General features: G+C 43.0%; 2 protein-coding genes across 6 annotated transcripts in view; both read right to left on the bottom strand.

Moving 5' to 3' along the window:
* The window catches only part of mpped1 (metallophosphoesterase domain containing 1), a 67,405-nt gene extending 46,814 nt beyond the window's left edge, over positions 1 to 20,591 (bottom strand). Inside the window, exons 1-3 of the mRNA XM_037760071.1 lie at positions 20,399 to 20,591; positions 13,814 to 14,184; positions 12,828 to 13,009 (exon numbers count right to left, since the gene is read on the bottom strand). Of these exons, the coding sequence (XP_037615999.1) occupies positions 12,828 to 13,009; positions 13,814 to 13,992 (361 nt within the window). The 5' untranslated portion in view covers positions 13,993 to 14,184; positions 20,399 to 20,591. The remainder of the gene's footprint in view (positions 1 to 12,827; positions 13,010 to 13,813; positions 14,185 to 20,398) is intronic.
* Positions 20,592 to 22,926: 2,335 nt separating this feature from the next.
* Positions 22,927 to 26,177, bottom strand: part of scube1 (signal peptide, CUB domain, EGF-like 1) — a 106,168-nt gene continuing 102,917 nt past the window's right edge. For 2 of the 5 annotated variants that reach the window (XR_005205445.1, XR_005205446.1), the window contains exons 24-25: positions 24,663 to 24,891; positions 22,927 to 23,688 (exon numbers count right to left, since the gene is read on the bottom strand). Coding sequence is in view for 1 of the 5 variants with exons in the window: in XM_037760067.1 (XP_037615995.1) it covers positions 24,756 to 24,891 (136 nt within the window). In the remaining 4 variants the exon portion in view is untranslated. Of the gene's footprint in view, positions 23,689 to 24,240; positions 24,892 to 26,177 lie in introns of those variants that run through there. The other 3 variants (XR_005205447.1, XR_005205448.1, XM_037760067.1) reach the window with 2 other exon arrangements.

The following is a 26,177-nucleotide window of genomic DNA, read 5'->3' as shown; positions in this document are numbered from 1 at the left end:
CGGACTACTTGACAAAAGAGCAAAAGACGCCGAGCGAGGAGGGATTGAAACAGAACCAGAGAGGAATAAAAAGGGATGAAGGGGCAGAAGGAGAGACTGAAGTCCAGCTGTTTCCACTCCTGAACGCAGCCTCGCTTTTCGCTGTCCTGTGTGTGTTTTCCTCGAATCTCTGCTCTCCCCCCCACCTCCCCTTTCCCTTTGCTCACTTTTTTCCTCTTCTTCTTTTGTTGTTTTCTTGACGCGGCACAACACGCCGTCCTCCCCGCCGCCACCGCCGCCGATTCACTCACAGACAAATTAAAACTATTTGTTGCTTAAAAGCAGCCTTTTGAATTCAAAGACAAAAGATGGCGGGGCGACAAAGAGCGGCCGGCGTGTTGTGGGGGAATGTCGAACCCAAATGTTTAGATGCCCCCCCCACCACCACCACCCTGCACACTTCCACCCACATCCTCTTCCCTTTTCTTCTCTGTCTTTTGTCACAGAAGCAACACATTCATCCTCATTTGATACAGAAATTGTCTTTCTGGGATTGATTTTTTTTTTTCTTTGTGGACGCGCACAATAAGAGACGTATTGTTGAATCTCTTTCTATTATTATTTTCATATTGACAGCAGCTGAATTCCTACAATAAACACATGCTTTTAGTCGGAGTCACTGCCGTGTAAAAGTTCAGCTAGTTGGTATTCACACCTTGTCATTTTACTGGAGGAAACTTTCGAAAAATTCATCCATGAAATTGAAATTTAATTCTGCTAAGTAAGAGCGTGTGTGTGCGTGCGTGTTTGTGTGTGTGTGTGTGTGTGTGTGTGTGTGTGGAGGAGGATGGGGGGGGGTATTTGTGTCCAGCTGGTGGAGTTTTATATTCCTCCCTGTGATTTATTCCTCTCAGTTTACAGTTGGCCGTCAAACTTCATGGGTGAAAAACTGCTCACGTTGCAGAATTTCTGAGGAGACACAGATAGTGTTTATTTGTCCAAAAATTTATGAGCGCCGCGTCGCCTCACTGTCTGTCTTCACGCACACACACGCACGGACACACATGCGGTACATCCCCTTACTTATTTTTGATGTGTGCATTTAGCTGATGATCTTTTCATCTTTCCTCAGCTTGTCTTTGAATCATTAGATGAAGGTAGACGAAGGTCGTACTGTTGGATGTAAATGAGCCACCCCGTGAGATAATCTCCCCCGACCCGACCCGGAGTACATAAAATGCTTTTCCTTTTAGTCTGCAGGTCGGTCCAGTTTTCATCCATCACTTCACACTCAAGCTGCTCCGGTCTTCAAAGACTGAGACAACACGCTGAACACGTCTCCAGGTAGACGCTGCGCTCCCATGCAGCTACTTGGCTGCTTTCCTGGTGAGCTGCTTTTTTTTTTTTCTTCCAGAAACTATCACAGTCGTCATTAAGGCTGCAGAGAAAATACATGTTGTCCTGATGAATGTGTAGCCTATATGAGACGCAATTAAACAAGATTTGTACAAGCAAAGAGCCTGGAAATGAACAGCCTGATATGTGTGATTAATGCAAGTTAATTCAGATTTAAAACTGCACTATTCATATTTTTATATTAACAAAAGCGTAATGTGGAAAGCGTCGTTCATTGTGACCCAATCACAGAGAGTTAGACGGGACCTTTTAGCATCTTATAGCTGATTGTTTTCCTTTTCTTCTGATCCATAAATTTAGCATTTAGCAGCTAAAGAAGCAGACTTTTTTATTGGACTAACATTCGTCAGGTGGACAGGAACCCAACCCTCTTGCGTCAGGGTTGCACATCAGGGTTTCCGCCAGCGTATTGCAAGCCCAGCGGCCCATCGGGCCTACGGTAGACTCCCTGCTGGGCCTCTTCATCGGGGAATAATGTATTATGTATAGATAAACTACGGACTTCTTTACAACCTGTCTGATCAGCTGCCTGCTCCTGTTTGTGGCCATGTCGGACTTTGTTGTGGTAATGGAAGGATGGCCAGAACTCTTTAACACCGCACTCTGTCTCTGCTTTTACTTTATTGCATGCACATTATGCCGAGCGCGTATTCGTGCGTCTACACCCCACAGTTTACGTATGTCTTCTTCATGTATAGAACGTAGTGAGATTACAGCCAAACAGTGCGGCTTTAGTCGGCCTTTATCTGTGCGTGCATAAACAGAAATGCAATAATTCAAAGAGGTGTGTGTGTGGGGGGAGGGGGGGGGCTTCAAAAGCGACGGCACTGATGTTCAAAGACAGACAAGCTAAAGACTCAGCTCGGATCAGTCGTAATTCCTTTACAGCATGTGTGTGTGTGTGTGTGTTTGTGTGTGTGCGGGTGTACTCGTCACCGACGGAGAGGGGGAAGACTGGATGTGAGAAGAAGAAGAAAGTAATATGTCACATGAAGGAGGGAGGAGGAGGAGAGAGAGAGGGGTGAGTAAGGGATAGACGTGCAACAAGGTACAGATGGATGATGGAGGAAGAGAAGCAGCGAGGCTTCTGCCTTCTCACCTCAGCTTAAACTTAATACTCGTTTCATTTATCTCGCCACCCACACACACTGCTGCGTCTCGTCACACACACACACACACAACCACACACACACGCAATCACACGAGCAGACGCAAAACAAAGACAGCCAGCAATTATGAGACGGCGTACACAAACACCACCTACTGAGCCACGCATCCAAAACACACATTTTATCGGAGTACAGCAGCACCTCCTAACACTTCACAATGTCCTCGCTGAACATAATGCATTACACACACACACACACACATTAAGACGCACACACAGAAGCAGTGACAAAGACAGATACGGCGCATCATCAAGCGGCCTCGTAGGTGGTCTCTCTCCTCTCTGTCTCTCTCCTACACTCCATCTCTGTCTCTTTCATCCTGTCTGCTCCACTTCCACGTTTGGCGTGACGACGACGTCGCCTCCAGGATAATGTGGATGAAGATTAAGCTGCAACTTTCAGCAACGAGCGACGTGGGCTCCTGATGAATGCTGATGATGTCAACGACTGGCCGCTCGCCATCTGTCCCTTGTCTGTTTTTAAACTGGATATTTTTTTACTGACGCCACATTTAGCCGGTGATAAACTACGACCCTTGTACGCTGCAGTTTTCTGCAGAATGTACCTTTATGTTTCTGTCAAAGCTAGTTCATCACTCGGGAATGTAGTCGCGACTGTTCTGAAACCAGTTTTAAGATGCCCGAGAGTACTCAAGATTCAAGTGTTTTATAGTTTCTTGTCTCTGCTTTGTTGTTGCGAGAGGTCCAAATGAGGTTCAAATCCCGGACGAGCCCCCAATGGTTACAACCCGGCTAGAAAGGTTGCAACAAAAATGGGAGACCAGACGAGTTTTAAAATAGTAAAAGGCATTTATTTGTGCGCTGCAGTTTTCTGCAGAATGTACCTTTACACCGATCAGCCATAACATGATGACCCCCTGCCTAATATATCCTGACCCGTGGAGGCATGGACTCCACTAGACCTCTGAAGGTCTGCTGTGGTATCTGGCACCAAGCCGTCAGTAGCAGATCCTTTAAGTCCTGTATAAGTTTTGAGGTGGGGCCTCCGTGGATCGGACTTGTTTGTCCAGCACATCCCACAGATGCTCCATCGGATCGAGATCAGGAGAATCTGGAGGCCGAGTCAACACCTCCAACTCGTTGCCATCCACATGATGTAAAAGAAAACGTGATTCATCAGACCGGGCCACCTTCTTCCATCGCTCCGTGGTCCAGTTCTGATGCCCATTGTAGGCGCTTTATGGCGGTGGACACGAAGTCAGCACGGGGCACCCTGACCGGTCTACGCAACAAACTGCTCCTCACTGTGTGTTCTGACACCTTTCTATCAGAACCAGCATTAACTCTTTCAGCAGTTTGAGCTCCAGTAGCTCTTCTATTGGATCGGACAACACGGGCCAGCCTTCGCTCCCCACGTGCATCAATGAGCCTCGGGTCTGACCCTGTCGCCGGTTCACCGTTCTTCCTTCCTTGGACCACTTTTGGTCGGTCCTGACCACTGCAGACCGGGAACATCCCACAAGAGCTGCAGTTCTGGAGATGCTCTGACCCGGTCGTCTAGCCAGCACTATCTGGCCCTCGTCAAAGTCCCTCACATCCTTACGCTGGCCCTCCTTACGCTGGCACATTTGTTCTGCTTCCAACATAAAGTTCAAAATGTTCACTTGCTGTCTAATATATCCCCCCCACTGCCAGGTGCCATGGTAACGAGATAATCCATGTTATTCACTTCACCTGCTCATTGTTTTGATTTTCTGGTCAGCAACTTTATCTTGGTCTGGTTCGGTTTAATCTCAAAGCTCTCTTCAACTTTTGTTTGCCACAAAAGAATTGGGTTTCATTCTGCCCTGCAACGTGCGTTTACATTTTCTTCATCTTTCTTCTTATGCGTTAAAACAACAGTTGTTATCGTTGCAGATGAGCTAGTAAAATGGTGGATTACTCTTATAATGTGGCAACACATTTGCTTGACTGATCACGACTGCTGTTCACCGCTATTAATTCATCAGTATGTAGAATACACTCCAACATCTGTACACATCTGACTCCCCTCTGCTCTGCTGTGTTTCACTTCCCTAACAGCTCGGCCTTCTGTCTGTCTGTTTGTTTGTTTGCCATCTATTTCTGCTTGAAAGGCCTAATGCAGATTCAGCAACAGTTTGCGTACAGCAAATTACATGCACCGACACTGACCCAGAAAACAAATCTGAGACAGAGAACAAGAGAGAGAGAGAGAGAGAGAGAGAGAGAGAGAGAGAGAGAGAGGGGGTAAATTATGAGAAAGACTTCCATCATCTCATAAAGTGATATCCACAGAGGCTTCCCCTCGCTTCCAAATGTTTTCTGAACTTGGAGGAAATGAAAGAAAAAGAAGTTGTTTGAAAGAAAGAAAGTGGGGGGATGTTTCTGAGACCACTTTCACATCCCGTTGCATCTTTCCCTCTCGCTTGCTCGCGCTCGCTCGCGCTCTCACACACACGCAGTCCTTCAAGTGTGCAAATAGACGACACAAAAGCAGTGAGGGACAGATGGGAAACGGTTTGCTTAAAATTTACAGTCACTTGAAATTCTGTCGCGTTTCCCCCGATGTTAAAAACCATAAAGGAGTGTCAAACCTCGTTACGCTCGCCTCCTCCAGCGACGCTCGCTGCTCGGTAAACATGAGAGAGAGGGAGGTGAAGACAAAAAAGACAGGAAGGGAGGAACGTGGAGAGAGGGAGAGAATGAAGGAGGCTTAGGTTGAGGAAGGTGGTAAGAGAAGGAGTGAGAGAATAGGGAAGGAGGGAGCGAATGAGGAGAAAAAAAAACGAGCGTGCTAGAAAAAGACAGCAGTCATGAAAGTTTAATGGCCTCGCTGTTACCCAGCTAAAGGGAGCACGCCGGGAGGAGAAGGAGGGGAGCTGAGGTGAAGAGGACGTCCAAAGGGGAGGTTGGAGGGGGAAGCAACACCTGACAGAGGATGGAGATGGAGGGCGAGGAATCACACACACACACGGCTGCAGAGGTTAGGTAAGCTCAGAGCTGAGAGACAGTCTCTCTCTCTCTCTCTCTCTCTCGCGGGCAAAAGTAAAAAAACACACACTTGCATTTAAAGTGCCTACACGGCAATCGCATCATGGTCGTCACTCATCTATTATTCAGCAGTTCAGGGGAACAGAGCAGAGCGGGCGCTAAATAAAGAGTTGTAGCAGAGATGCTAAAGGCTGCAGACCTCGCAGACCGGAGTCAGAGAGAGAGAGAGAGAGAGAGAGAGAGACAGAGAGAGAGAGAGAGAGGCCTGTGGTTGTTTTTTTATGAGGATGGAGGAACTGAGACATAATATCAATACCGAGATGAAAGTTGTGTTGCTTTGGTTTCAACAATCTCTCCTGTTATAACAGTTACTATACCTTCAAAATGCACTTAAAGCTGCACAAGTTTTTATATTTATATTAGGGCTGTCAATCAATTAAATTAATCGCAAATTAATCACACATTTTTCAAGTATTTAATCCTCTTATCAACATGGGAGTGGACAAATATGCTGCTTTATGCAAATGTATGTATATATTTATTATTGTAAATCAATTAACAACACAAATCAATGACAGATATTGATCCAGAAACCCTCACAGGTACTGCATTTAGCATAAAACAATATGCTCAAATCATAACATTACAAACTCAACAGCTGACTTGTGTGCTGACTTGACTATGATTTGCCCCCAAACTGCATGTGATTATCATAAAGTGTGCATGTCTGTAAAGGGGAGACTTGTTGATACCCATAGAACCCATTTACATTCACACATCTGGAGGTCAGAGGTCAAGGGACCCCTTGGAAAATGTTTTTCCTCGCTGAAATTTAGAGCCTCCTTCGCGACGAGCTAGTAAGACATGGTTGGTACTGATGGATTCTTTAGGTTTTCTAGTTTCATATGATACCAGTATCTTCACTCTAGTTTTAAAACTGAGCCGCTACAACCTAAAAATTGCAAGTTGCGTTAATGCGTTAAAGAAATTAGTGGAACAGAAGTGCCTGGCAACCACTTGTTGTGAAGTGAATGCAATGGAACTATGCTACTGCTACTGAGCGGGATATGTTACAATGCTCTCTGGTGGAAAAACTATGTAAGAACAACACAGTATCTAAATTCAACAAGCATATTTTTAGCAATACTGTACTGCAATTAGTCGTGACTTGACGGACGATATATACACCGATAGCAGTATATCTGTGATACGCTAAAATCAGCCAATAAGAGTCATGTTACCACTTTTCCATTGTTGATCTAAGTTCTAACACTCGGTGTCGCGCTTCAGGAGTGATCTGAAACAGTGAGTTCATAAAAGAGAGGAAATACCCTGATTATCCCTTTAATATTTCATACTTTCTGAGGATGTAAATTGTCCTCACACAACGGCAGAACAAACATCCAGTTGGTTGTTAATTGAGCTGTATTTCCTGTTGGGAAGCTTCAGTTTTTCGGTCTGTGTGTGTGTGAACTGAGCTGAAGTCAGACAGACAGAAGGAAAGCAGCGGGAGAACAAAGCCTTTAAGAATTAAAGCTGCTCCTCTCTTGACCTCGAGTCAACTTCCCAAAGCACAATGAGATCCATATTTAAACAACACTTCGCTGCAGTATATTCCCGCTCCGCTCCGCCGGCTCACGCCATCGCACGGCATGAACAAAGACGTCACTCAAAGTCCACACGGGGAACACAAACAAACACGCAAACACTCGGAGAAGCGTTGCCTCGGCTTACGAAATCCACGTGGCTCGCCTGTTGCCGTGCTCGCAGCCGCCGCGAGTGTGATCAAAGAGGCCATTATTGGAGACAATTGGACTGAAGTGCTGCTGCGCGCGAGCTCCAGGTCTGCAGCCCTCGCCCTCAACAAACCCTTCTTCTCTCTTTCTGAATCTCTCTCTCTCCTCTTGTCTCTCCTCTCACCTGTCCCGCGCAATCAGCCTCCATCCCCGACAATCCCACGCTCGCTTCTGCACCAACCGCTTTTCAACAGTCGTCCTTTTCAGAGCTATATCGCTGCTCTTCAGGCTGTACAATGAGCTTTATGTAATTTATGTTTCACACCTTGAACACACACATTCCTACATTCCTATATTACCAACAGGGGACTCGTCATTTTACACCACCAAGTGAGAACCTCTGTTTCTGGTCATTTTGAAAAAACAAAAAACAGAATAGAAAAGTTACATGTAAGATCTTTGTTTTTCTAAATATTACTGCAAATGTGCTTTTTAAATGTTTTTAAAGAAACTGCATCCTTGATTCATGTCTACCTATCAAAGAGGGGACCTCCATATAGAGACACACAAAGGCTTATGAGGACAAACAAAAAGATGATGAAGAAAAGGACCATGCAGTTTGTTTGCAAGTTTTAGCTCCTTAAATACAAACTATGTATACTTAACATTTTTGATTTTAGGATTTTCCAGTAATCACTGGTTTCCATTCATTATTGTAAAGTTGTAAAAATCTCTTTGCAGACTCTCCTGCAGAAGTCTGCATTCATTTTTTGTTACATAATCATTGCATGGTAATTAGGGATGCACCGATCCGACTTTTTCAGTGCCGATAGCGATACCCGGGGTTTGGGTATCGTCCGATACCGAGTACCGATCCGATACCGGTGTTTGATTAATTAATAGGCTGATTGCCTCACTGTGTGGAAGAAACTGGGATTATTCTTTTATGTGTTTATGTGTCAGGCTTGACTTGAACATCGCTTTTCTAACTTTGTAAAACAAAACGTAACAAATAAATACATAGATATGCATTTAGTGAATTGTTATCTATTATCAAAAATAACAAATTGTACACCAACAACTTGGCAAAACAATTAACAGGAATTCAGGTGTAAACCTTTTTAATGCAGCGACAAATTGGTCAAAACTTTAACATGAATTAAAATTCCAGTCTAATCGAATTAATTGATTATCAAAAATATTGTTGGTTATTTTTATTTTATCGATTTTCTGACTTCCTGAATATCTGAGGTCTGCTCATTTAGACCAGGACTTAAAACATCATTCTTTGCTGTGGCTTAATCTGTAATTATTTATCTGCTTGGTTTTGCTTTTTGTTTTTATTGCTTTTTAGAAATGCAGTTTCAATTTTTAACTATTTATTTGCTTGTTGTTGATTGTCTTTTAAATGCAACGTTAATGTTTTCTTAAAGTCTTATGTGTGATATATCTAATATCAAGGTCCAAGCTTCTTTATTTGTCAGGTTCCTTCAACGTTGCTCATAAAATCTGTAAATATATAAAAGGGGGAAATCACACTACTAAATATAAAAAGTAATATGATAATCTAAGGCATAAAATAGTGCAGTTAAATAAAATAGTAATTTAAATGTAAATCTGTAATTTAGTTGACAGTATTTCAGATGGGAGTATAATATATTTCTATCCCCCTGTTAAGCACTTAATGGTGCTCTATTAATAATATTGCCTTGCCTTATTAATTAAATCCAATCATTTACATTATTGCCTTTTAGAAATGCAATTTAAATTTTACTTATTTCTTTGTTCTTGTTTTCTGTCTTTTAAATGCAACATTAATGTTTTCTAAAAGTCTTATGTTGAATATATTTAATATATCTTCTGCCCCTGTAAAGTACTTTGAATATCCTCGTGTCTGAATGGAGCTCTATTAATTATATTACCTTGAATCCAATCATTTAGTAAAAACTTAAATAAGTGAAGTAAAACGACGCTGACAGGATCGCAGTAGTCTCCGACTGCTCGCTCTCAAACTCCAGTCCGACACACTCAAGTTGAAGAAGTGTAGAGGGACTAAAATGCAGCAAAAACACACATTCACACACACATTCAGACACACACACACACACACACACACACGCACACACACACACACACACACACACACACAGAGAGAGTCCTCATACAGTGACTGACAGCTGGACCTGCATGGATCACCATGACAACAGAGGACAGAAGAAGTTTGGCACCAGTCTCCAGGGCTGGTAGAGCTGTGAGTTTACCCAGGTAAGGCAGCAGCCCTCCTCTGGGGAGAAGTCTTCCTCCTCCTCCTCCTCCTCCTCCTCTCTAGTCCTCTTTTCCCTTTTTCAAACTTCCCTTTTTCCTCTGCATGAATTTCATCTCCCACCTCCTCTCTCTCCTCTCCCCCCACCATCTCCTGCAGCGTTCACCGTCCCTGACAAAGCCTTGAGCGGCTGCCAGCGGCCCCCGAGAGCCGACTGACTTCCTGCTAAAAATAAGAGCTGGAGAGAGCTGCCACCGCGGGCTGAGACTGGAGAGAGGGTTTGGAGAATGTGGGAAAAGGAGAGGAAAGAGGTGATAGAGGTGGAAGAGATGAAGGAACTCCACCAGACGAAAGGATAAAAGAGTAGAAAGTTAGTGGTTCAGACAGCGTTACCTGACCGCGGCTCAGCTTGAACCAACTAATGAATACGCTTAAACCTGATCTCCTTGTAAATCTGCTCTGCACACACTAAACAGCAGGAGCTCCATTCATCTACTGTACAGGACGGGACGGCGTCTGTGTGACAGAGACGAGGAGCAGGAGGGAATGAAAGAGAGAGAGAATAGGAATAGCCAGATTATAAATATTTATATACGAGAGGAAGGAGAGGAAGGAGCTGGCAGAGATGCAGGGGGAAACAACGGCGGAGGAGGAGGAGGAGGAGGAGGAGAGGAGGAAGGGATGAAGAGAGAGAGAGGAGAGAGTGACTTCAGAGGCGGCAGCAGCAGCAGGCGCGTTTGGCTCGGTTTATCTTTTCTTTCCCTCCGTCTCTCCCGCCGCCTCTCTCGCCGCTGGAGTGCGGGGCTAGCGGATTTGCAGCTCGCGCTTCCCTGCAGCTCGCATGTGTGTGTGTGAGGAGAGGAAGGACAACAAGTTCTCCCCTTATCTCCCCCCTTCTCCCCCTCTCCCTCAGAGAAAGAGATGAACACACAAAAGGCACCCGCTAACGGGCTTCTTCTGCCGTTCTCCCGGGGAGGTTTGTTGCCGACGACAATGGCGATGTTGGCGATGATAGCAGGACCGCTCTGCTGTACCTCGACTTGTTGTAGATTCACCGATTCAACAGTTTTTTCTGACGCGCGGCGTTCGTACGAGGTCACTTCATTCCCGACAGATAGCCTATCACGTATAGCGGCGATAAGACTTACACTCGGTAACAGAGATAAGATGCTTCCTTCCGGTGGAGGCAGAGGCTGGTGATGCAGGAAAGTTCCCCACACCTCTACCTGACAAAAGGAAACGCCTCAGAAATACACCGCAGGAATCTCAACATAAAAAAAACCTGCTCTTTGTAGTTACGATTAATTAACCAGAAATATTTAGATACGACTAAATGTCTGATATGCTGCCCTTTAATGATCATTTATATCTCATTATAGTGATTCAACTCTTGGTGGTCAAAAGTTCATCTCCTATGTAACCGGACTGCTTTGAAAATAAAAATATCTTAACTCAACGTCCACATTCTTTTCCAAAGCTTTCAACTGAATCTCACCGTCTTCATCAAAAGATGGAGTTTGCTCATTCGTCATGGTAACGGCACACATGTTGCCATGATATGAGTTTTAAAGGTCCCATATCAGCTAATTTTTAGGTTCATACTTGTATTTTATATTTCTACTAGAACATGTTTACATGCTGTAATGTTAAAAAACACATTTATGTTTCTCATATAGTCTGCCTGAATATACCTGTATTCACCCTCTGTCTGAAACGCTCCGTTTTAGTGCATTTCAACGGAATTGCGTTGCTAGGCAACAGCTTGGGTCCATGTTTTACTTCCTGTCAGCTGATGTCGTTCACATACACTGCAACAGGAAATAAACTGGGACACATTTAGAATGTTTCAAACCGTGTAATGATCTATATATATTGTATATTTGTGACATCACAAATGGACAGAAATCCTAACAGCTTGTTTCAAACGCACAATTTCTGAATATGGGTTGTGTGTATTTCTCAGTATTTTGAGCGTTTTGATAGTTTAACAGTATTTATATATCACTTAAAACTGCTTTATGATATAAAAGACATGACAATCTCACTTTTTACAATATGGGACCTTTAACAAAGAAAACTTTCTATATATATAGAAGCAGTTAGATGATGTTTAAATATCTTTTGCTGTAGAACACCAGCTATAAATAGCGTCAAAAACGGGGCTTGATTTAATGGAAATCAAATTAATAATGTAATCTAAATATTCCAAACGGTGCGAGGACCATCTCCTCCGTCCTTCAGGCTGTTCAGAACCCGAAGCCTGACCTCTACATGTCTGGTTTGTTTCAGTGCTGTCAGTGTTAAACTGCACAGATATGAACCGGGACGTCCCAGCAGTCTCTGTCAGAGCCGAGAGGAGCGTAACACAAACCAGACTGAACGCCACCACATCACACTTAAAGGACCGTACCGCGGGGTTGTGAATGTTTTAACACAAATCACATACTGTGGTCTGTTTTCTAAAAGCTCTGCATCAGTTTCTAGTTTCTTGTTTCCAGACAGACGCTGGTTTCAATTCATGTCAGTGCGCTAAGAAAAGTCAACTCGCAGCGACCTCCCACCAGGAACGTTTCAGCCGACTTCAGTCTTTTGTCAAAAGTTTTCATTGAGTTTAAATGCAGCTTTTCCTTTGTGGTGTGTTCAAGGAACCCCTCAAAGATTGGCCACAAAGCGCTGCATTCATGATTCTCTGTTGTCAGGGAAATTGAACACAGAAACAAACAATAAGCAGACTGTGAAATCATGTTAGATTCTTACATTTAATAAAAATATGCTGCTGACTCAAACTTCAGCGTGTCCTTGAACTCACCATCAAGGAAGAAAAGACTCAAATCTATTCAGTAAGAAAGTAAATCTATTTAACGTGGCATGTTTGGGATTGGCAGTAAAGTAAAGCAGATTTTTAATTTGCAGTCGAGGTTCTAAAACATGTAAAAACCACAGTCGGGTCCTTTAAATGATATTCGTATCGTGGCCCTGAGATTCTGAAAACTTCAAAGAATCCTCTACAAAGTTTTTCTTAAAAACTTTCAGCATACCGAGTGAGTAAATTTAGCCTGGCACTGACCCCGGCCTTATTAATAGATCGTCACAAGGGGACCTAGTTACAGAAAACAGGGCCCCGACCTGCTCCGGATCCAGAGCCACATCTTCTCTGAGGTGCGTACCGAGCCAGTCTAGTCTAACCACGTCCTGACTCCAGCCCTGTGTTGTTAGTTAGTGAGCCTAGTTACAGGAAACAGGGCCCCGACCCGCTCCGGATCCAGAGCCACAACTTCTCAGAGGTGCGTACCTAGCCAGTCGTTGAACTTCTTGACCTCGGAGGGCAGCCCCAGCTCGGTGAAGTCTCCGGCGTGGATGAACACGTCTCCGTACGGCATCTGGATGCTGTCGGTGCGGGAGTGGGTGTCCGAGATGCACACGAAGCGGGTGTAGCCCGGCGGCTTGGGCGTGTCGTGGGGCATCGGGTCCACCCTGGACAAGAAGACAAAGAGTTAACAGAGAGAGGAAGGAAGGGGGGGGAAGGGGGTCATTGCGGCTCTTTTAAACAATACGAGGAGGAAGAGACGCAGCGCTGTAAATGCAGAGTCTCTGTGGTGAGAGGCTGACAATGAAAGGAGTTTGAATTAGTATCCAGCAGAAAATCATTATCCCCGAAGACTGAGGCAGAGGAGGAAACGAGACGTAGCGAGGGGGCCACAAGAAAAGCGAGGCGCTGAAAGAGAGACAGAAAGAGAAATGTGCAGAGATGGAAAAAGAATAAAAGCACAGATATAGAAAAAGAGAGGGAGTCCTGTGGGATTTCCAGCGAGTGTGCAGATCCACGGAGTCTCCAGGGGGAAGAGGGGAGCTGGTGAATAACCGTGGCCCACTTTAGTGAGCTCTCCTCCAGGTACCATAACACCCAGCCCTGCCTCCTCCTCCTCCTCCTCCTCCTCCTCTTCCTCCTCTTCCTCCTCTGCATCCCGCCACAATAGAGAGAAGATATGCATCCATGTAGGACAGCCGGTGAGACGTGTGAGTCACAAAGTAATGAAACAAACAGATACAGAAGGTTTGAGTATACGGAGATGTTAAGTGACGCTTTATGGAGCCCCGCAGAGAAGTTCTCCTTCTTAGCACCAAATATAAAAGTGTTTAAAAGACAAGTTTTCTTTGCTATATAAACTAAAGTTAAAACAGCCGAGTGGTGAGTAAATGTATATAAACTGCATTTATATCCATGAAATGTGAACCACAAAGTGGACGTCTCCAGGCTTGTCTCTTGTCTCTACTCACATGTGGACGTGCGGCGGCTGGAAGCGTCCCTGGTTGATGTTGTAGAAGGTGAAGGCCTGAGTTGGGTTGGTGCTGTATTCGTCCACTTCCACCGCCGTCCTGTTGCCTCGCTGGGCCTGTGACTGAGCCTGCGACTGCTGCCGTCTCGCTGCCATGATCTCTGACAGGGTGAAGGCCATGGCACTATGGGGGGGAACCGGAGGAGAGAGCGAGGCGGCGGGCCGGGACGTTTAGCGTTAGGACGCTGAGGAGAGGCTGCTGGGAGGCTCAAACCCTCGCTGAGCTAAACAATCACAGTGAGCTGAGGAGAAGACATCACCTCCTCATCCTCCTCTTCTTCTTCTTCTTCTTCTTCTTCAGCTCTTCGGCACCTGGGAGGAACACAGCAGAGCAGAGCTGATATGAAGAGTGCGTAGTAAAGATGGGAACTGATTTGACAGCTTCAGTCGTCTATCAAGCCAAATGTTTTCTGGTGTCAGCTTCTTAAATTGGAAGATTTGATGCTTTTTATTTGTTTTTTATCATCGTAAATTTAATATTTTGCAAATTGTGATGGACATTTCTCACAATTTCCTGACAATTTATGAAAATAACAAGAAAAAAACAGCTTCCAAAACTCTCTGATTTCTAAGAATCATTTAGGATGTGACGCCACGAATTTCTTTTTCAACGTTTGTCCATTTTTACGGTCATTCTGTGTTTGCAGAAAGGAAACGGATGTTCAAACATGTAGGTGCAAAAATAACAATTATTTTCAATAATGTCCTGACTATTTTCTTATTCTATTAATTGATTAATTGTAAATGTCAGAAAATAGTGAAAAATTGATGTCACAATTTGCTGATATCAGACCAAAAACCCAAAGATTTACCCTCAAAGAAGAAGTGAATCCTCACAAAGGAGAAGCTGGAACTAGGGGAGTGTATTTATCTTTAAAATGTCTGTTGATAGACTAATTAATGAATCATTTTAAGAAAACTAACACTCTTCATTCTCAATTAATATGTTCTTTTTAACTCATGAATCATATAAAAAGTGAAAGAAATTGTGAAAGATGTCTCCTAAGTTTCACAAGTTTTTGTCTTGACCAACAGGCCGTGGACAAAAGATGAAATAAAACAGAATAAAGCAGTAAATGCTCACATGTGAGAAGCTGGAACCAGAGTATTATCCAGATATTTGCCATTTTTCGCTTAAATTAAATAACTGGAACAATAATTTCAGCTGGAAAACTGTTTATCAACTTCAACAAGTTCTAACAACACACCACACACACCGATCAGCCGTAACACTGTCCACTACCACCACTGACAGGTGACGTGAATAACATTGATTATCTCGTTACCATGGCACCTGGCAGTGGGGGGGGATATATTAGACAGCAAGTGAACATTTTGAACTTTGTGTTGGAAACAGAAAAAATGGGACTTTGACGAGGGCCAGATAGAGCTGGCTAGACGACCGGGTCAGAGCATCTCCAGAACTGCAGCTCTTGTGGGATGTTCCCGGTCTGCAGTGGTAACATAACTCACTTCTTAACTCTAAGTGGACATTATGAGTCTGTCGGAGGTTGTAGCGGCTCAGTGTTAAAGCTAGAGTGAAGATACTGGTATCATATGAAATTAGAAAACCTAATGAACCCATCGGTACCAACCTTGACATACTAGCTGGTCTTGAAGGAGGATAAATAACGCTTCAAACTTGCTGCTAAATTTTGGTGAGGAAACAACTGCCATGGCCATTTTCAAAGGGGTCCCCTGACCTCTGACCTCCAGATCAGTGAATGTAAATGGGTTCTATGGGTACCCACGAGTCTCCCCTTTACAGACATGACCACTTTATGATAATAAAATATATATATGTATATAAAGTATATGATTTGAGCATATTTTGAATGCTAAATGCAGTACCTGTGAGGGTTTCTGGACAATATCTGACATTGTTTTGTGTTTATTGATTTAAAAATAATAAATATATACATACATTTGCATAAAGCAGTATATTTGTCCACTCCCATGTTGATAAGAGGATTAAATACTTGACAAATCTCCCTTTAAGATACATTTTGAACAGATAAAAAATGTGTGATTAATTTGCGAAACTCAATCAGTTCATTTTTACTGAGCAGAGCTTGAATGCATCATAATGTAACTGAGTGGAACCTCCGTTAATCGATTGACAGCCTTAGTTTCAACACATATGGTACATTTACAATTGTAATAGGACCATATACAAATCAGCCAAAGTAAAAGAAACTGACAAAATTGTTTAAAAAATGTAATATATATTATTAAGACAGGCGTGTAGTTTCACCAGATGCTTAAACATTTGTTGGCAATGCTTTCTATTAAATGACAGAAGTGTGGTGTTGTACAGTTGTGCATCCCCTCCAGCTATACTGCAGTACAAGTGCATCTGTTAACTCAGGTTAAATGTGATATTTAAATCTAACAGAGCAGCGTGAGCGAAACATTTTCACCTCGAATAGGAAGCGAAATGAAAAATGCAGGATGTTAGTCAGGCTGCAAATTATAGCTCAAGAATGATTTATTATTTCCCTTTTAAAAGTCTCTTGTTTCCTGTGTACAGTGTGTGCTTTTTTCATTTGATTTGTCGCTCCGGAGATATGAAATGATACACTGAATTGATAAAATCCTTTAAATCCCCGGTGTGTGTGTGTGTGTGTGTGTGAGGCCTGTACGTGTGTGAGTGTCGCCCCATTAAGACTGGATTCAGCTGTGCAGCTCATTTTTCGGAGGCTCTGGCGACCGCTGAGAGGTGCTGAGATGACGGGGGATGCTGGAGACGGAGGTGATAATTTGGGGGTACAGGCGGCTCTGGCAAAGTCCGCGTGGACCGCCTCGCGATGTCAGCGCGCCATCTCGATATTCCTCATTCACTCCAACCTCACACGCTGACAGCACACCGACGTGACAGATACACACACTTCTCACTTCACACCGCGGTTGTTTGTCGCGGGCAAATCCCAGCATGCTCAGTGGATGTGTTTCAGGGGTGCATACATTACATGTTCTGTGTGTGTGTGTGTGTGTGCACGCAGGTTGTGATGTGTGTGCAGGCCTGTGCATGCATATTGAAATGTGTTTTCTGTTTTGTCATGAATGTGACAGTGACAGCCCCGTCACACTGCCAGTGTGAGACGGAGAGATGCATTAGCAGATGCTGTGAGATTATAACACGTCGGGCCCCAAATGCAGTTTTCTGGATCATGTCGGCTACACGGGACAAACAGCATCTCCAGCTCACAGACATTAACAGCATCTCCAGCTCACAGACATTAACAGCATCTCCAGCTCACAGACATTAACAGCATCCTCTCTCCGTTCAGCCCCGCCGCACAGCAGCTCAGGAAATAATCACAAAATTGAATGTACTGATTCGTTTACATAGACACGATTCAAATGTAATCCACGTTATTGTGAACCGGGAAGTATAAAGAGTGGCGAACGCCGTGTAGGAAGGAGGTCGGGGTGACGTCTGGAGTTCTTTTAACCCAAATCACGATCTTTTCCTAAACCTAACTAAGTGTTTTTTGTCACGTAGCTTCCGCACTTAGGTTACGGCACTTCCGGTGTTATTTTAACCCTAAACACGATCTTTTCCTAAACCTAACTAAGTAGTTGTTGTCATGTAACTTCTGCACTTAAGGAACGGCACTTCTGGAGTTATTTTAACCCAAACTGTGATCTTTTCCTAAACCTAACTAAGTAGTTTTATTTTGAAACAACTGGAGCGGAAATTGACACATGCGTCACGTGTTGCTGGACATTCGTAGAAAATGCGACTACGAAGAGATGCAAAACAACAATAAATAGGCTTAAAAACAACCACAATGAGATGCAAAATGTCCACAAAGAGATGCAAAATGTCCACATTTTGTTTGTGCCAAGGTAATCTGCAAGTCAGTGTGCAGGTGTGGTTGTGTTAGTGGGGGCAGCTATTCCTGGTGTGGGCATCTCCGCAGAAGCTTTTCTTAAAGGTAACTAAGTAGTCGTTGTGACGTAACTTCCGTAATTAAGTTACGGCACTTCCTAAAGCTAACTAAGTAGTTTTGTTGCCTCCTCTTCCTCCATCTTTTCCTAAACCTAACTAAGTACTTTTATTTTGAGAAGACTGGGGCTGAAATTGAAACGTGCATCACATGTTGCTGGACATTCATAGGAAAAAGCACGAAAAATGTGTTGTTGAAAGTCGTGCTGAGCGGCACGAGAAAAGAAAAGTTAAATTTGTGTCTATGAATCAAATAGATTACATTTCGTGACTATTTTTGCAAACAGCCGTGAGACTGAGTCGGTCTATTCAACCTTAATTGTCGCCGCTCTGATTAAAGTAAAAAGTTCTTTATCTTATATCAGTCAGATAATTCCACCTGGAGTATCTATAAACAATGTCACCTGTGACTACAGTCGGGGTTTGATAGCATTTTATTAAATCTGAATCCTTTCAAATCTATTATCCATTTAGATTCAACATGGGTAACAACAGTGTAAAATAACTAAGACTGAAATCTGCCTAAAGCTACTTTAGTCATTTAATCATGTGGCATTGAGGAGACCGTTAATGTTACCTGGCTGTTTTCTACATTGAGGAGAGACAGAAGATTCAATAAGAGCCTTGAGTTTAGTGAATCCAGCTATTTGGAACCGAATCTAAAATGGAAGCAGCTATCTGAGATGTGCAGCAGTTATATTTGTGGGGGAACAGCGAGGTGACAGCTGAGGGGGTAGAAGCTGTTCCCGTCTTTAGACAGCCTCAGTGACGACTGGAGAGTGGAGTACCGGTGATCCGCTGGGCAGATTTCACCGTCCTCTGCAGTGCTTTCCTCTGAGCTTTATAGCGTGCAGCCAGTAGCCCTCCTCTCTCCACCCAAACCGGTCCCATTCAGATTTAGAAGATCTGTTTGAAAGTGATTCCCGTCAAGCCGTGATATGTCAGCAGCAGTCAGACCGCAGCAGGACGGTGTGCAACAATTTGAACCACCTGGGCTGCTCCCTTTAACTGACGCTTCCTGCACACCTGCTCCTTCTGCGGAGATGCCCACACCAGGAATAGCTGCCCCCACTGACACAACCACACCTGCACACTGACTTGCAGATTACCTCGGCACAAACAAAAAACATTTTGCATCTATTTGTGGACATTTTGCATTTTTTTGTGGACATTTTGCATCTTTTAGTGGTAGTTTTGCATCTCTTTGTGGACATTTTGCATCTTTTTATTGTCGTTTTGCATCTCTTCGTAGTCGCATTTTGTACGAATGTCCAGCAACACGTGACGCACGTGTCAATTTCTGCTCCAGTTGTTTCAAAATAAAACTACTTAGTTAGGTTTAGGAAAAGATCGCGGCTTAGGTTAAAATAACACAGAAAGTGGCGTAACTTAAGTACAGAATTTGCGTGACAAAAACTATACCTAGTTAGGTTTAGTAAAAGATCGTGGTTTGAGTTAAAAATAACTCCGGAAGTGCCGCCGTAACTTAAATACAGAACGTGACAAATAAATCAACTTTGACTTCCCGTTTCACAGTTAAGTGGATTACATACGAATTAATTTTGTGCAAACCATGAACCATGAAAAAAAACTAGAATTTGTGTCTTTGTACACGAATCAATACATTACATTTTGTGCCTATTTGAAGAGCCGCTGTGCGACAGAGCTGGTTGATAAAATGCAGAAACAGAAAGAAACGCCGTCTGATTGATTCTCTCTCCTCTCAGGCACATTCTCATATATTTAACAAGCGGCCGAGACCGTGTGGTAAATCTTCTCTGCTACATATGAACACACAGAACATTAAAGTGCATCTGAGTGTGCTGCTGTATTACAGTATATATATCTATATCTGTTTTATGCACAGCCTGCATGGTCTGATTATAGCTCTGTTATAGATATAGTTCACAATCTATGAGGAAAATACAAGACAGATTCAACCAAGATGGAAAAATGATGGAAGAGCAATAAGAACAGATGTTTTTAGGAATATTTTTCTCTTGTATATTTTATAAATATGCTTTTTATTTTGGGCTAAATTCAGCTTGAATTCACTCACACACTATTTGTTTCAATGCATTAGTTTGCAGGCAGAATTTTGCCAGCCTTAATTAAAACAAGCTGAATCCTCAGAGCTCTGTGGATTATCAGCTTCATGCACATTGTGCAGGAGTTCTCCTCCTCTCTCCAGGATCCTGCAGACCTGCGCTCTGCTGGACTGAACTCTAATAGAAACTTTGCTCTCTGTGAGCCATGCAGGCTGTGTGGAAGCTCCAGAGCTCCAGAGAGCCTCTCCTCTCCTCCAGCATCCTGCTGCTGCTGCACCGGCTACACTCGGAGACTTTACCCCCTTTACAACGCGCTGCTGCTGAAATCTGATCCAACATTAAAGCGTTATCCCGGTGAGCCCTGCTGCTGCTGGAAAGCCTTATATATCTGGGAACCTGAATGCATCTAAATGCATGCATATATTCAATGCAAGTCTCTGCTCCGGTTTAGCATGCATCATAAACATCTGCATAAAATGCACCAAAAGGATGAAGAGGAGGAAGAAGAGGAAGGAATCAAACCTACCTTGTCCGGTGGTCTGCTGCAGGCTGCAGGCTGCTGCTGCTCGGAGGAGGATGATGGACTGATGGATGAGGAGTCTGATCTGACTCAGAGACGCGCTGGTCAGTTTGAATGAGAACCCCCGTGGTGCATCTCTCTCTCTCCCTCTCCTCCTCTTTCTCTCTCTCTCTCTCTCTCTCTTTCGGTCCTGCCCACCGTATTTCCCGGTGAGGAAGAGGAGGAGGAGGGGATGAGGAGGAGGGAGGACTGAGAGCTGCTGTTCGGCTCCACAGAGCTCCTAACCCGGTCAGGCTCCTGCTGCTGAGGGGCCACCAGGTTAATACTGTATGTCCTCTGTATTTTTTGTCTTTCCCATGTCTTCATTCTACTGATCAAATATGTTTCTGTTCATTTTATCTTCCAACATGATGATTTAAAGGCAAGAATATGATTTAAAGGGGCTCTATGTAAGAATCAGAAATGTCTTGTTAACAGCTTCACCTGTGGCCGTTAAGTCAACGAAAGTCAGCGTCCTGTTGCTGGCGCTTGTGCTCGCTCTACATAGACATGAACAAGCATTGGTCAAAACAGTGAGGAGACACACGTCAGCTAAAAGCACAATATCACTCTATATTTCAGCTGCTTGGCAGTAATGTTAGCTGACCAGACGAAGGTCTCTCCATGAATCACTGCTGATCCTAGTGTTGGCTTTTCCCGCCTCAGCCTCCCGACCGCGGCCGGAGGGAACGGGGGAGACGCCGGAGTTTTGGTCGGAGACGATAACGTTTCTCTCTGCGGAGCCCCGTCACTTCACAAGACACGGGAAACCTCTGTTGGTCTGGAGGAGCTGCAGCAGTTATTTCTGCACAAACGTCCACTGAACATTCACTAGATATTCTCAGAGCTAAACTAACTCTTCTGCAGTGTGGAGTGTGCATGCATGCACGTGAGAGGTGCGGTGTGTAAACGCGGTGTGTGTGAGTGAAGGCAAGCAGGCAGCGCAGAGACTCCGGCCACATGCGAGCGCTCATGGGATCCCGACCGGGTAGATTTATACGTGTAAATAGTTACAGGCAGTCCCTTTAAAGGTCTGGAGAATATTATTTATTTTGTGGTGGAAGAAGTATTCAGATCTAAATAATATTCCTGCATGCAAACTGTTAGTGAGGTAGAAGTACAGCAGTATTAGCTGTTGGTTTGTTTAATCTAAGACGCTGTATCATATTCAATAAACACATCATGTTCCTTGATCTTCGATGTAAGTAGTACAAATATATGTAGTGGAGCAGAATTATCATCAAGTACCGCAAGACACTTTTCATATAGAACAGGTCAAGACCGTACTCCTGTGTAACAATCAATGTATTGGCAGAAGTAGAATATAATATCCCAGCAAACGTCACGTCAGGAAGACGTTCAGATCGTGTCTGTATGTATAACGTCCAACAGTCCAGACCCACTTTTGGACGTCTGGTGGACGTGCAACTCAGGTCGACATCAATAGTTGAACGTTAAAAAATACGCTTAAAAAAAGACGTCGCAAAAACTTTCATTCCGTCCCCTCAGTGGACGTCTTTCTGACGGTCGACAGAGACGTTAAATTGACGCCGCCAGATCCTACACACCGCACCTTTAAGTAGAGTACTCATTTGGAAATGATCATCACAAGCCCAAGTTGGGATATTCAAACAGTCAACAGTCCAAAGTGTTCAGTTGAGTATCATAGAGGACGTAGAATAGTCTGTCTCTATGTGATAGTCCGGTGAACTGTCCAGAATGAACCCCGTCTTCACCTCAATGTCAGCTGAGATCATCTCCAGCTCCTCTCGACTGTTAATACTGACGCATCGATGTGTCAGCAGCATTTTACTGTTGAGAGCTGCTTGAGGTGGAGCTAGTTAATCTACTCAGTGTTTCCCATCCCGACCTATAGGGGGTCTGGCCCCTCCAATATAATATCCATAACTATGTTTTCATGTTCTACGGTAGCCAAGAATGGACATACCAAACACTGGCGTTTTTACGTTACACAGTTCTCCGACACACATAAGTGCAAAACCGTGGTACCGTCTACCGTCGTCTGACTTAAGTTGCTCCTAAAGTAGAGTTATAATGGTATGGATGGCCTCTGAGAGAGGTGAATGGCGGCTCACTTTACTGCAGTCTTGAAAAGGGAGGAGTTAGAAGAAGGTTACTGGTTGCAATCTGCAACCAGACCACTAGATGCCGCCACTAAATCCGACACACTGCACCTTTATGTTAACTTGCGTACTTAACTTAAAATAAGTCAGCGTTGACTTCTGGTTTCACCGGGGTGAAAGCTTACCGATAAATGATAACGGCATACTGAGAACAAACTAGGAGGTAGAGTAGGGCCATATCACTTCAACTCTATGCTCCCGATGACGACTGATAACAGACATTTAATGGGCTGATAACATCCAGAGTGGTTCACTGGTGGAACTGGTAGACATCTGAAACATGTGATAAGAGGCATCGACTAGACACAAACAAAAACATCATTTTGTGTTTTTTAATATAAGATCTGGATCTGAAATGTAACTTCACATGTTGAGCAAATGTAGGGGCATAAACGTATAATATTTCCCTCTGAATTGTAGTGGAGTAGATAGTAATTTTACTAATTTTAATGAAACAGATCAAAACTAAACTGTATTTTATTAGTAAATCCTGTTAAACCTTTTTTGCATTTGCAGCACATTACTGTCCGTGTGAGGGATAATCAGTGAAATTACAGCATTACGGCGTATCACCACCTCTGCTCCTGTTTATCCGCAGGTAATTGGACTGGGATTTAGGCCGTAATGAGCTAAACAAATAGACCACAATCTGGAGCTCAAACACGAGAACCACCGAGAGTCTCAGGTTGGAGTGAGTCCGCCATCTGCTGACCACAGATGATAAATGTAGAATCACTCAGCTCTATTCCTGCCTCTGCTCAGCAGCTGATGGGACGGGGAGGTTTAGAAACGTGAATACAAAAAGGTGAAACATTTATTTCTACCAGACCTGAATAACAGCGTGATTCTTTCACGTGTTCTTTCAACGTCCTCAGAAGAGTCTGAGAGACGTAATGATTCATTCTGACACAAGGGAACCACCTGGTCTACAAACCAACTTACAGGTTTATTTACTGTGGCTCGTCATACCTAACACAACACAGGGGCTGCCATCATGAAAACATTTAATCATGCTTTAGTTGCTCTAGTTGCTTTAGTTACCCTAGTTGTTCTAGTTGCTCTAGTTGCTCTAGTTGCTTTGGGCCGATGTTATATTGCAACAGCAGATAGTCTCTGGAAAACAAATGAAAAACAATGTGAGTGAACATTTGACCTTTGATTAAATTACTTTTATTAGGGTTGTCAATCAATTAAAATACTTAATATTAATCGCGATTAATCACATGATTGTCCAGAGTTAATCATGATTACCATGAGTATAATATTACATTATACGTAAATAAAAAATGCTTATAGGTAAATAAAAAAAAGATTATATGTAAATAAAAAATGCTTATACGTAAATAAAAAAATGTTTATAGGTAAATAAAAAAATTATTATACGTAAATAAAAATTATTATATGTAAATAAAAACTGCTTATACGTAAATAAAAAATTATTATATGTAAATAAAAAATTATTATATGTAAATAAAAACTGCTTATACGTAAATAAAAAATTATTATATGTAAATAAAAAATGCTTATACGTAAATAAAAAATGTTTATAAGTAATTAAAAAATGCTTATACGTAAATAAAACATAATTATACGTAAATAAAAAAATGCTTATATGTAAATAAAAAATGTTTTTATGTAAATAAAAAATGCTTATAAGTAAATAAAAAATGTATTCGTAAATACAAAGTGCTGAAAAGTGGGATCTATTGAGTGTGTTAAACATAAATGCCAGAATGTTATAAATAAGAATTAAATAAGAATATTTCTTGAGATTTATACGGTATGAATGCATACGCACTAACGCACATTCATTAACGCACAAATTCACTCTTCTCACAAGTTATAAATATGGCCTATTTATCATGCTTTCTGTCGTATTTGCACGTTCTTGTACTTTATTATAAGATATATCTTGTTGTGGTAATCGTGGGTTAACGGGGTATTAGCTCTGACGACGTGGATCCATTATCCCGTAGATTTAACATCCTGTTCAGTCTAATGATGAACACATCCTGCCAGATGTGTAATGGAATCATAATCAGCTGTATTTTTGCAGATGTGTAACATGTATGGTATATTAGCCTGACCTGTATGAACCAGATCTATCTGGTAATTACACCAAACTGTGGCTCCGTCAGATGTCGTGTCACTCCATCAGCCCACGTTCTGTCTTTATCACTTCACACATCCAGTTGAACTTTGAGCGGAGCGACTGATGGAAGAAAGGCGACCAGATAGCGAAGGAAGGGAGAGAGTAATCTCAACATCTGGCACGGTTGCGTTTGCCTCGCAGATGCCGGCCGCTGATTGGACGTCCTGGAAATAACACGTAGGAAATATCAGATCTGCCTGTCAAATATGATTAATGAGCAAACAGCAAAGCAGCTGAGGACTTAACAGTGATATTCATAACAGGCTGTGAACTCCATCATCGCTGTCAGTCAGAGTTAAAGGCCGTTTACATCCTGGTAAATACACCGATTACTCTCTAATACGAGCTCGTGTTATTCTGGTGTGGATGTCTTAAAAAGGAAAACTTTACAGTGACTCATGACTAATTTGTCTCCTCCTTCACAGTCGGCTTCCTCCGCTTCTTAAAAGTGAAGCTAATGATGAAGTGTCTTAAACATGCATTCTCTCTAGCAGCCAGCAGGGGGCGACTCCTCTGATTGTATAGAAGTCAATGAGAAAATGAGCCTCTCTATTTATTACCTCAGTAAACATTGTCAACATGAGTTTTAATCGCTCAAATCTCAGTATCATTTATAAAATATGTTTCTCTCCTCTTTGATAAAAATCCATTATTTAATAAATAAATAATTAAACTGCTTCAACAGCGACACCTGCAGGGCAGCCAAGAAATCAATTCAATTCAGTGTATTTCATTTTTTAATCTGTGATTGGCCAAAACACTCGACAGGCTTCTAGTCACACACACGAGGTTCGTCCACATGCAGAAGACTGCAGAGACTGTTTATTAGAAATATTGTAAGTTGTTGTGTTACTGCTTAATAAGAAAGTAGAGATAAGACCGAGACAGGAGACAGAGTCATAACTACCCTGTTTCAAAGAGATGCTGATGCGTCATCATGGCATATTGGAATTGATTTGTAAATGATATACTGTACAGGTTATTGGAAGGTCTTGATTCTTCCTCATAAATACCTAGTAGTGAATAAGGTAACACTAGAGAACAGCAAGCAACAAATCGAACGAGACAGATTGATCTGGCAACGTAGTGGAGTGAAGAGCTTTTATGGAGAGGTTGATGAGCTGATTGGAAACTGGTGAGCCTCGTTGATGCTCTGGGAGGAGCCCCAAAACACAAAAGAGCACAGGAACCTCCAAAGGGCCTAAAACAGAGCCGAGTTTCTGGCTCATCTGATAATAGATGTTGCAGTTAGTGAAGGAGGATCAGAATCAGACACTGGGGGTGCAGTTTCCCTCCTCTCTTTAAGCCCGACAGAAAGGGGGCGTCGTCACACCCTGATTGGCCGAGAGGGGAACCACCAAGCTGCTCTCAACGATCATTTAAGAGCCAACAGGTGAACTGAATCAGCCTCCAATCACTCAGTAACTCCACCAAAAGAAAAACACATTTG

This window comes from Sebastes umbrosus, chromosome 23 (assembly GCF_015220745.1).
Source record: "Sebastes umbrosus isolate fSebUmb1 chromosome 23, fSebUmb1.pri, whole genome shotgun sequence".
In the NCBI taxonomy this organism is placed as follows: domain Eukaryota; kingdom Metazoa; phylum Chordata; class Actinopteri; order Perciformes; family Sebastidae; genus Sebastes; species Sebastes umbrosus.
The sequence above is the reverse complement of the archived record's forward strand: the minus strand, read 5'-3'. Positions and strand labels throughout refer to the sequence as shown.